The sequence below is a fragment of the Solanum tuberosum genome, unplaced genomic scaffold (assembly GCF_000226075.1).
Source record: "Solanum tuberosum cultivar DM 1-3 516 R44 unplaced genomic scaffold, SolTub_3.0 scf00234, whole genome shotgun sequence".
Lineage (NCBI taxonomy): Eukaryota > Viridiplantae > Streptophyta > Magnoliopsida > Solanales > Solanaceae > Solanum > Solanum tuberosum.
Window position 1 is genome coordinate 912,339 of NW_006239168.1, and position 11,701 is coordinate 924,039.

Here is an 11,701-nt window from a genome sequence, read left to right on the forward strand (position 1 = left end):
AAAGGACATTCTAGTGCATTGAACATATTTTTAGCTTAATACTACAAAGTTTAAACTTTTTTTTTTACTTTTTAAAATTTTATGTCGAATCAAATCAAAATGTGTCAAATTAAAATGAAAGAGAGTAACATTTATGCATATGGTTTAATCATTAATGCCAATATATACTCTATTTACCGGGCATAAAATTTTCTACAATTCCAATCATTAGAGGAGTTACAATAATTTCTTTTTTTTGGGTAAAAAAAGAGAGCATGTTGGTGCATTAAGCTCTCGTTATATTTGGAATCTTGATAAATATCAAACCATAAATATCTGTTATATATAAAAAGGAGTATCTTGGTGTTGGGTTCGAAAGTGATTATGGTGTCATGCGGAAGCTTACAATTGCAAATCATGAGTGATAAATTAGATAACAAAAACATATACTAAAAACAAAATATTATTATATGATTTGACCAATTGGTCTACATATGAAAACTAATATAAACAAAGAATATTAAAACTGTAGAGTGAAAAATCTCCCCATAAACTAAACTCTTAAGCATCTACATTGTGCATTCTATTGTGTTATGTTATGAGCAGGGGCGGATTTACGTAGGACGAATGGGTATCCGAACCCCCTTCGTCAAAAAATTACACTATATATATAAGATTAAATTTTTAATATACGTGTATATATATAGTACTGAACCCCCTGAACATACACCAAAGGCGTAGCTCAGTGGCTTTGGGGGTTCAGGAATTCGCTCTACTGCACGCGAGGTCGCGTGTTCGAATCCAGGCAGAGGCATTTCTTTTATCAGCTTATATTTTAGGCGTTTTAATTTATTTAAAAATATAATAATGCAATCAGAAAATGATGTTTAGTTCCAAAAATTAAAACGCTGATTGGAAATTTAGGATTTATTAGTTTAATCCCTAATTATAAAGTCAAATATTAAAAAGCCCTTTTCTTCTTGATTCAACAGTTTAATCCGACCCGTTTATATCCGATTTGACCCGTTTAATTTATTTGTGGATATTATTTACGTGATTAATTTTTTTTGAACCCCCTTGATGAAAATCCTCCCTCCGCCACTGGTTATGAGAATATGGATCTTCAATTTATAGGATTCCAAACTTCCCTCTAAAGAAAGAATAAACCAAATATGAAAGAAAAATATATTTTCCTTTCATGAAAAGTAAAAACATTTATGGTAATATTTTGTCTTTTCTTTTAGGAAAAATAAACTTCAAATAAGGTAAGAAAATCAGGGCAAAACCCTAACACTTGGTGCATTAAACTCTCGTTATGTACAGAACCTTGAAAAGAATCGGACCATAAATATCTATTATATATAAAAAAGAGCATCTTAATGCATTAAGCTCTCGTTATGCATGGAATCTTGAAAAAATCGAATCACAAATATCTATTATACGTAATTTTATCTTGGGTATATAAATTAATTATATACAGTATTGGTTACATTTAACTGATAATTCTGAAATTTATGTTTCTAAGTTGTGATATGCCTAAGGTGAGGAGGATACAAAGCCTCATCCTAACTACTGGCCTAAAGAAAAGTCGTCCTACTCCCATTCTTTCAATTTATTTGTTTTTATTTCAACTTATTATAAAGTTTTAAAAAATATAGAAGAAGTTTTAATCTTATAATTTTAAATTAAAGATATGTCAAATTTATTAAAATACTTTTTAATCATGTGGTCTTAAATATGTCATGTCTAAAGTTAGAATTATAAAAGTTGTTAAAAAGGAAAATAAACATTTTTGAAAAGACTAAAAAAAAGGTAGGACAAACAAATTAAAAGGAATGAAAAAACTAATATCATGTTATGAATTTTTCAAATAATTTTGAAATTTCTCAAAAATGAAAAAGTGTTAAAAAGCTGAGTCATAAGACTTACACAATCTTCTTTCCTTTGAAATAATTTTTTAGGATGTGAATTAGTTTGAAGAGCTAATTTACATAATATGCTAGCGATGCAAGAAGAAAATGATCAAAATAGTTGTCCATGTTGTTGAACTGACAATCCAAGAGAAACATAATCAAAATAAATGTTCATGTTAGTGAACATACTACAAAATAGATACATTTTTGAACATACGTAAACTACAAATGTTCCTCTAGAAGAATATGTAGATAGATGACGAATGTTCCTCTAGAAGAATAGGCAGATAGATGACAAATGTTCCTCTAGAAGAATAGGCAGTATAGATGTCATCATACTACCAATATTATTAGAGTTTACATATACAAAAAAACACATCGGTAATAATAATTATAGGTTTTATTAATTATCAATGTGAGATTTGTTTAGCTTTGATGCTATGTAAAATTGGATTGTCCAAGCTTTATATAAGGAGATGACTTATATCATTAACTATCATGTGAAACTTTTTTTCATTTTTTAACATAAATGATCATATACTTATTCTTAGGAATATGTATGTGAACCACTCTTGTTAGACAACTGTTTTTTTAAGAGGCACTCATATAAAGTGAAACGTTTTACCTGACATATAAGAAAGACGTAAGCCTCGAAGCACTAGACCTTAATCCCCAATTTTGAGTTAAGAAATCAAAGTTAACGGCAAATTAAAGGGATTGAATTTTTTGCCATTTGGCTTGTACTTAGAGTAGATTGTATATAATATAATTTGACTAGGTTCTACTAGCCAAAACTTTGTTATTTTATTACAAATTAAACAAAAAATGTATCTCCAAAAACAAGAGTAAACTTCCTTGATAAAACAGAAGGAATTTGGTTACTAATCATGGACATAATTCATAATTTTATTTTATTTTTCCATATTATTTTCCATGTCGATAAAAGCAAAGAAGTAAAAGAAAATGACACTTTTTACAAATATTACATGAATATAAATATTTGCCGGCCAAATGTACAAAGAGAATTACAACTTCTCTAGCATTTTTTGCCATTTATAGTTATTATCACCACTCATATTATTCCACACAAAACGTTAAAAGAATTTTTTGAGATTCGCATCGTGTAAGGACCATAATGGGTTGTGTAGTAGGCAAGGGTTATAGTTTCATGACTCCGGAAAGACTTGAGAGGATGAAAAATGAGAATGGTTATGTTAAAGGAAATGGAGTTGAAAAACAACGACGAAGAGAACAACAACAACAACAAATGAGGGATATTGCTCGAATTCGCGATCAAGAAGGGAATCATGTAGAACTTGATCAAGAAGAGAAAAGAAATGGAAATAATGGAGTTAAAATAGGAATAATTGATAATGGTAGGAAAATAGGAGGAGACGATCAATTGGTGGATGGATGGCCGAAATGGCTTGTTGATAATATTCCTAAAGAGGTTTTGCTTGGTTTAGTACCAAAGACTGCTGATTCATATGAAAAACTTGATAAGGTAAATTCATTTCCAGTCGGATTCAGAATTTAAACTTTCAACTTTTAAGATTTTTAATATAATATTTCATGCACTTCAGCATTAAATGAATAACCTAGTGCAAAAAACATCTTGTGTACATATGAGAAAGGGTTGTCTCACCCAAGGGATTATGATGTAAATAGTCTACATACCCTAACACAAATTCAGTACTAGTTGATTCTACAACTCAAACATGTGACCTATATATGGTCACGCGTAAACAACTTTAGTACCGTTACTTCAAGACTCCCCTTCATTATCACTTTGACATTATGAGTCCAATATTTAATATTTATTGAAATTTTAATTATAAGTTTCACCTAAATATCTACACTTCGTACATAATTAAACATTAATTGAACTCATAGCGAACTCATATAGTTGATTTCTCATATGGTCATGATTCTGACTCAACTAATAGTTATCATTTCATAAAGTCGTATTTCTTCTTGATAATTTCAATTTTCTGAAACCACAACTATTAGTTGAGTAACTCTCTGAGAAATTAACTCCGCAAAAATAATTGGTAATTACCTTAATACATGTTTTTTTTTTGCAGGTAGGTCAAGGGACATATAGCAATGTGTATAAAGCTAGAGATAGAAAAAGTGGGAAAATAGTAGCCTTAAAGAAGGTTAGATTTGATACAAGTGAACCAGAAAGTGTGAAATTTATGGCAAGAGAGATTATAATATTGAAGAAACTTGATCATCCAAATATTATAAAGCTTGAAGGATTAGCTACTTCAAGAATGCATTATAGTCTTTATTTGGTTTTTGACTTTATGCAATCTGATTTAACTAAACTTATCAATCACACTCAAGGAATTAGACTCACTCAGCCTCAGGTAAGTAAATTACTTATTTTCCTCATTTTATAATTTTTTTTTTTTATATAATAGGTCTAATTGCACAATTTAGAGGAATTATATATGTGGTAATTATATTGAGTGTCTAATTATTTAATGTTTTTCTTGTATAGTTTGGAACCCGAGATCCTGATTAAGAACGTGAGATCTTACTCTGTCGAGTATAGTTATCACAGTTAAGAAACTATCAAAAATCAATCTTATCGGTAGGGTTTTAAAAATTTTCTAGCGCCATAAATTGGAAATTGCAAATCGATCTCTAATCTTATCGGTCGAGGTTTTTTCACAAAAATTAAATTAAATTAAAGAGTATAAATAAAATAAACATAGTTTTAAATCAATAAGCACCAATAGTTTAGTGGTAGAAATGCATCTTATCATAGTAGAGATGTGAGTTCAAAGACCATATAGTGCATTTTATCATTATGTGATAAAAAAACTGACATTATCTCTACTATATTTCATTTTTTACACCGCATAAAATAATAGTAAATAAACTGACTCATAATTTGTAAGATGAGATTGTCAAATGATAATCAAACATCTTACTTGGTGTACTGAATTTTATATAAATCAATAAACATTATATTAGCTATACTTGTTTTGATATATGAATAACTCCCCTTTCTAGCCAACAAACAAACGATCCCTAATAATGTAGATATTATTTACACGATCAATATATATATTAAATAAGATTTTGTTGCAGATAAAATGTTACATGGAGCAATTGTTATGTGGACTCGAACATTGTCATGAAAGAGGAATATTGCATAGAGATATTAAAGGGTCAAATTTGCTAATAGACAAAAATGGGATACTAAAAATAGGTGATTTTGGACTTGCAAATTTTTATGAAAGAAAGACAAAGATTCCCCTTACAAGTAGAGTTGTGACACTTTGGTACAGAGCACCAGAATTACTTTTGGGTTCCACTAATTATAGTGTTGGAATTGATCTTTGGAGTGCTGGTTGTCTTTTGGCTGAAATGTTTGTTGGAAGACCTATTTTGCCTGGTAGAAATGAGGTAAAAAAAACAATATTTTTTTTATTAAAATCGTTTTTATTAGTGAATTGTTAAAACTTTTTTACCTTATATTATTCGAAGTTACTTAGTTAATTCAATATTTGATTAGAGGTACAAATGAGCTAGATGTCATTCCTATTATTTTTTGGTTAAATTTTACAGATTGAACAACTTCACAAGATATTTAAGTTATGTGGTTCACCGACAGAAGAATATTGGAAGAAAGTGAAGCCACCAACAACATTTAGACCACCGCAACACAAGCCATGTTTTGGGCAAATTTTCCCAAATTTGCCTCATTCTGCTTTTCCCCTTTTATACACACTTTTGTCCGTTGAGCCTCACTTGCGTGGCACTACTTCTACTGCCCTTCAAAATGAAGTAAGTTACGACAATTATCTAAATACATATCTTATTTTATTATAATCTCTAAAATTTCCTATCATTTAAAAGAATTTCAAAAATCTCCTCTCGGATACATCACTCTCCTCTGGCTGATACATCTCTATTCCCCTCTCGGATACATCCCTCCCCTCTCTGATACGTCCCCTAGCGTATGTACCCGGATGTCTGTTGATGTATTCGAAAGTCCAGTGATGTATCTGGATATCCTATCCCCTCTTTGATGCATCCCTCACTTATGTATCTAGAAGTCCAGTGATGTATCGGATATTCTATCCTCTCTGATACATCCCTCACTTATGTATCCAGAAGTCCAGTGATGTATCCGGACATCCCATCCTTTCTGATACATCCCTCACTTATGTATCCGGAAATATTCAAAATCCATAAATTTTAAGAGATTTCTGTAATTTGAAAAAGAGTAAGAAATAATTATGTGCACCCATATTATTGAGCACTAAAATTTAATTGGTTGAACATTGTGTTAGTTCTTTACAACAAGCCCATTAGCATGTGGGCTCTCTGAACTGCCTGTTTTCAAAGTGGAAGACGATGGGCCGGCCCAATCCATTGATATCACAAGGTATCTTCGATTTTACATGTGCTATTTAAATTAAATTTCGTATTTTTAATTAATATTGACAAATTTCAAACAAACTTCATAATTATTGTACAATTAGACTTTCACCATAAAAATCTTTAATCTATGTTCCAACATGTTAATATAAAAATCTTTTTCTTACTTATTGATAGATTTTATCACGAGCTTTCAGAAATTCTAAAATATATAAAATTTAAACTTTTATCTTCACCTTTTTCTTTATGACCTTATATATTTACATATTTGTAAATTACTACAATTTCCAAAATGGTATAATTATTAATTACACATGTGTGATTATTAAAATGATTATATATCATTGTTCTATATATAGTAGGTATATTGATTATCCTTTTAGACAATAATCATTAAAAAAGAGACTTTAGGACCAAGGCAAGTTAGATCATTACACATTAGATTAGGGGTGTGCAAAAACCGAACCGACCGATAAACCGAATCGAAAAAAGTGTTATTGGTTTATTGTTATTGGGTTATTGGGATAACGGTTATTTAATGGTTTTACAAAAACAAATTATTGGGTTATCGGTTCGTTATTGGTTTTTAATATTGGGTTATTGGGTTAACCGATAACCCATTATGAATATAATAATTTACTATTTTAATTTTTAGTTATACATATATATAATATATTAAAAAATATATTAATATAATTAGTAGTATATTAGACTAAAAATATAAAACCCTACGCAATAATTAACACTACTTAACAATTAACTCTCTTTTCTACTTTTAGTTATTTAACCTTTAGGTTTTACTTTTTAGTATTACTTATTTACTTTAGTTAGTTTATAATTGACTAATATTAAATTTTACACGATTGTAAATATCTACAATTTGATTAACGTCAGGAATTCAAATTGTGTGTGTGTTTTTTTTAAAAATAATGTAAGAACTTCATTTAGTTACCATAAGCATGGCCTCATTTGCTACTGTTTTGACTTTTGTCTATGATTTGGTTTTATTTGATTCTCTTTATTGCATAAAGGGGATCTCGTTTTATATATTATTTTCTACTTTTAGTTATTTAACCTTTAGGTTTTACTTTTTAGTATTACTTATTTACTTTAGTTAGTTTATAATTGACTAATATTAACTTTTGCACGATTGTAAATATTTGCAATTTGATTAACGTTAGGAATTCAAATTGTGTGTTTTTTTTTTAAAAATAATGTAAGAACTTCATTTAGTTTACCCATAAGCATAGGCCTCATTTGCTACTGTTTTGACTTTTGTCTTATGATTTGGTTTATTTTGATTCTCTTTATTGCATAAAGGGGACCTCGTTTTATATATTATGGTGATCGAAAATTTAACCAAGCCTTTGTTGTGATGACCAAATACAACAAGTTGGTCCTTTGTTGTCCCGTTTGGAATGATTATTTCGATGTATGCGTATCGCGTCAAATTATTGGATAAGTCATATATTTGTTTTGAAAGCATTTCTTATTGGTTAAACCAAAAACTGAACCGTTAAAGACCTAAAACCGATAAACCGAAAACCGATAACAAATATCTTATTGGTTTGGTTATCGGTTTAGCATATTTAAAAACCGAAAACCGATAAACCGAACCGATAATACTTATAACCGAATCGAACCGAACCGACCGATACACACCCCTACATTAGATGTCACAAAATTAATATTATTGTCACAAGATTAATAGTATAAAATATAATCATAGTCTTATTGACATAATCCCCTGCAATACAAGATGATAATTATTATATCACGAGCACAAAAGGCCATCATTACATATTTAATATAAATATATAATATAAAGTTATTTATTTATCCTTTTTCCTTTATTTTTGGGTGGTGTCTGCTTGTGGTCCCTTATTTTTTTGTTAAAATCAGGAATTTAATTCTTCTTGATATTCGACAAAAGATATTTGAGTCTTTTAAGTAATCTTATTGTATAAATTATGGTCCCTTCAATAATGGAATGCATAATTATATATTTTTATTTAAACTATCCATATTATAACTAGGGAAAATAGAGATTTTAATCCCTGTGTTATTTAACTATGCATATCTCATAATATTGATATATATATATATATAGTTTTCATACTAATAACTAAATGGTGTGTATCTATTTATTTTCTTGTATTTTGCTATGATGATTAATAAATAATTAAAAATAAATTGCACCACAGGAAGAGAGCTTCAAAAGGCAAACGGGTTAAGAAAAATAGAGAGGGCTATAAAAAATTGCTCTCCAATATTTCTGAAAACTCAAAAGAGGTAAATTCTTTTTTCTTTTAATTATGTTTTTTTCTCTTGAATTTGTAAGAAAATGTACTCTATTCGTCTCAATTATCTATTGTGATTTCTAAATTCAATAAAGCATTAGTTTTGTTCCCAAACTATTAACAACATTAAAAATACACCTCTACTTGACTAACTAAACTTAGATACACACCGATCTACTGCATAGCATAGCAAGTGGTTTCAAACATTTGCAGGAGCATGAGACTCTTAATTTAATAAAAACGAGAGAAGTTTGAAAACACCTCTAAAATTTAACGAGAATTTAGGGGTGTATTTCACTCATATTACACGATTAGAGAGTTCAGTTAGTCAAGTAAATTTTCTTGAACTATAGTTCTACTTTTTTTTTAAAAAAAAAAATTAACTTTTTTCATTCTAAATAGGACACAAAATGCCATAAATACCTCCACATGCATCCAACCAAATAACATGCACATGAGGTTGGCAATTAACTTCCACTTACCAAAACAAATTTGGACATCAACCAATCATTCACAAAAAAAAAAAAAAAAATGGATTTATCATTCACATATTGTAAGGTTTCAATAGTATATATGCATTTTTATCATCATCAAGATAATAAGTGGAATAAATCTTTCTATCTTTAATCATATATTTTTTATTTGAGCCTTTGAATTGCAAAAAAATATTATCAAGAAAAAAAATTCCTTTAATAAACTTTACATGTTTTAAATTCAAATTAATCAATATTTCAGTATGTATATCATACATCGAAAGAACAATACACTAAAAATTACAAGTTAATTACATGCATTTGGATTTAATACATATACACTTATTGTATTACTATATCTGGACATATTATAACAAATAATTTGTCATATTTTTCTATACTTCTAATTTTTCACTTTTTATATTAAATTACTTACATTTACCCTTTTAGTAAACATGACAATATAAGATCATTTTATAATACTGTCCGCGTATATAATTGAAACTGATTAAATTTTCCTTAATTTTGATTTAACAGGAAAAGCAAGGGGAGTCAAGTAACCAAAGCCAAGATATGGTTGAAAGTAGTAGTAATTCATTTTCCTTAAACATGATTAATAATAATATTAATCAAAGTCCTCCTCCTTCAACAACTCCATTTTTCAAATTTAGAAACATTAATCAATTTTCTAAAACTGAGGCACATCCTAATGCTCTCAAAAACATTAAAAATTATCCAATTTTATTAGCCTCTATTACTGAAGCATCCAAAAATTATGAAGATAATAGATTAAGTCTTAATCGTAGGTCAATCTCAACCATTGATTTTAGAAATCATCATGATCTAATGGACCACAAAATCTCTAAGATATTTAGCTTTGAAGATGCTAGTTAATTAGTTATTAGTAAATTCTGATTTTGATCGTTGTGATATCTGACAAAGTGTATTGGACCTTTAATTAAGAAATTTAATTGATGCACTTAGGTTTTTAATCCTTTTGCTTGTGTTTTTTTTTTTTACAAATTTATTGAATTATTAACCGATACATTACTTATTCTGTCTAATGTTGAGTTTGTATTGTTTTTCGATATTTGAGAGTAATATAATTCTAAAAATACTTTTAATATATATTTTCTAAATAAAGGGACAAAAAATAAAGCTTTTTTATTATTATTAAATGGAAGGTTAAATATGTTGAGTTTGATATAATAAGCAACAAAATTGAAGGATTAAAATGCAATCATCCCATTAATTAATTAGAAATGTTGCTCTTTTTTTGTTTAATTTAACTGTTTACTCGTGCATTTGGTTCAGAAATACTGTTGATTTTGATTGTGTGTATTATTTTAATTTGATGAAATAAAAAATACAATATGCAAAGATTTTCTGACATACCTAAATTACTTAGTAATTTGTTTGTTTTGGGGGGCAATTAACAAGCTTTTTTTAAAATTAAGGTTTAAGTCATAGACGATTCCTTAAAATTTGTCACTGAATTTATATACGTAAACACCTTAATTAGAATTAGTATTTATTGAACAACTTCTTATTAAATAAATTATGTAGTCAACTTTAAAATACTATTCTTATTTATGAAAACTTCACTTCACTGCTATTTTAGTATGTAGCTCTGTTTTTTTTTCACTTTTAAATTTTTTATTTCAATTTATGAAAACTAAATCATATTTACTTTTCTTTTTCTATTTATTGAAGAACTCATTGACTTGCTACAAACAAACTAATTATTTCCAATCATAGAGCACTAACAAATTACGAGGGGCGTATTTACTTGTCCAATCTCTTTCAAGAGCATTAGTGGGGCAATGGAGACATCGACATGTCCATTTCCAATAAATTAAACTCTATATATGAAATTTAAAAAAAAAGTTATATATATACTCGAAGTATAATTTTGTTTGTCTAGTTTTAACTTTGCACGGAATTTAAGAAATTTAAGAAGACTTTTAGACTAAAACTATGTAGAATAGGCCAAAATGTCTTCAATTTGTTGGTATTAAACATGTTAAGTGGAAAATCAGAATAACAAAGTCGCCAAAAAAGAGAAGCATGTGTTCTTTTTGTAACAGACTAAAAAAAAGTAAAACAAGCAAATTGAAACGTAAGTAATAGTATATAGTGAACATTTTAAAAGAAATTCTGAATCCGTCACTGATCAGATAGAAACACAAATTAGCAATTCAAGCTATGGCTAAACTTCATTGAAAACTTACCAAATAAGTACAAAAAACACACACATATGTATACAATAATCATGACTTAATTCTTCCCATTCATTACACATACATGATGTTCATATAACCACCATACAAAAAACCTTCAAAAAACAATTTGTTACATGGCAATATCAAGAAGAAGTAGAGAATCAAGAAGGGGAAAAATATAAAATAAAGTTTTCCTTTTATTAAACACACCACTAATCGTAATAATTATCAGAGAATTTGCTCTTAATCCACTTGAAGCTGTTCATCAAAGATGTTTTAACCTTACCTTCAACGGAATACATGTTATAACTAGCTATTCTTTTCCTCCTCTTCGTCTCTGAATTCCCCCCCACAGGTCCATTGAAGCTAAAAGATTTCGTTCGATCCTCGAAATCAAATCTTGCTTCTTTGTAAGA

The 11,701-nt window shown here is 28.4% G+C and overlaps 1 protein-coding gene across 1 annotated transcript; it reads left to right on the forward strand.

Moving 5' to 3' along the window:
• The first annotated feature begins 3,027 nt into the window (after positions 1-3,027).
• On the forward strand, positions 3,028-9,670 carry LOC102581899 (probable serine/threonine-protein kinase At1g09600). The gene is made up of 6 exons (XM_006357302.1): positions 3,028-3,396; positions 3,977-4,264; positions 4,995-5,312; positions 5,475-5,693; positions 6,203-6,297; positions 9,601-9,670. Exons 1-6 carry the CDS (start codon positions 3,028-3,030, stop codon positions 9,668-9,670), a joined length of 1,359 nt encoding a protein of 452 aa, XP_006357364.1.
• The last annotated feature ends 2,031 nt before the right edge of the window (positions 9,671-11,701 follow it).

What these genes read in the sequence shown, in the direction of transcription:
- LOC102581899 (XM_006357302.1), top strand. Translation starts at nt 3,028, where the DNA reads ATGGGTTGTGTAGTAGGCAAGGGTTATAGTTTCATGACTCCGGAAAGA. An exon ending in TTAGACTCACTCAGCCTCAG is followed by an intron (nt 4,265 to 4,994) that starts GTAAGTAAATTA and finishes ATTTTGTTGCAG; the next exon opens with ATAAAATGTTACATGGAGCA. An exon ending in TTTTGCCTGGTAGAAATGAG is followed by an intron (nt 5,313 to 5,474) that starts GTAAAAAAAACA and finishes TAAATTTTACAG; the next exon opens with ATTGAACAACTTCACAAGAT.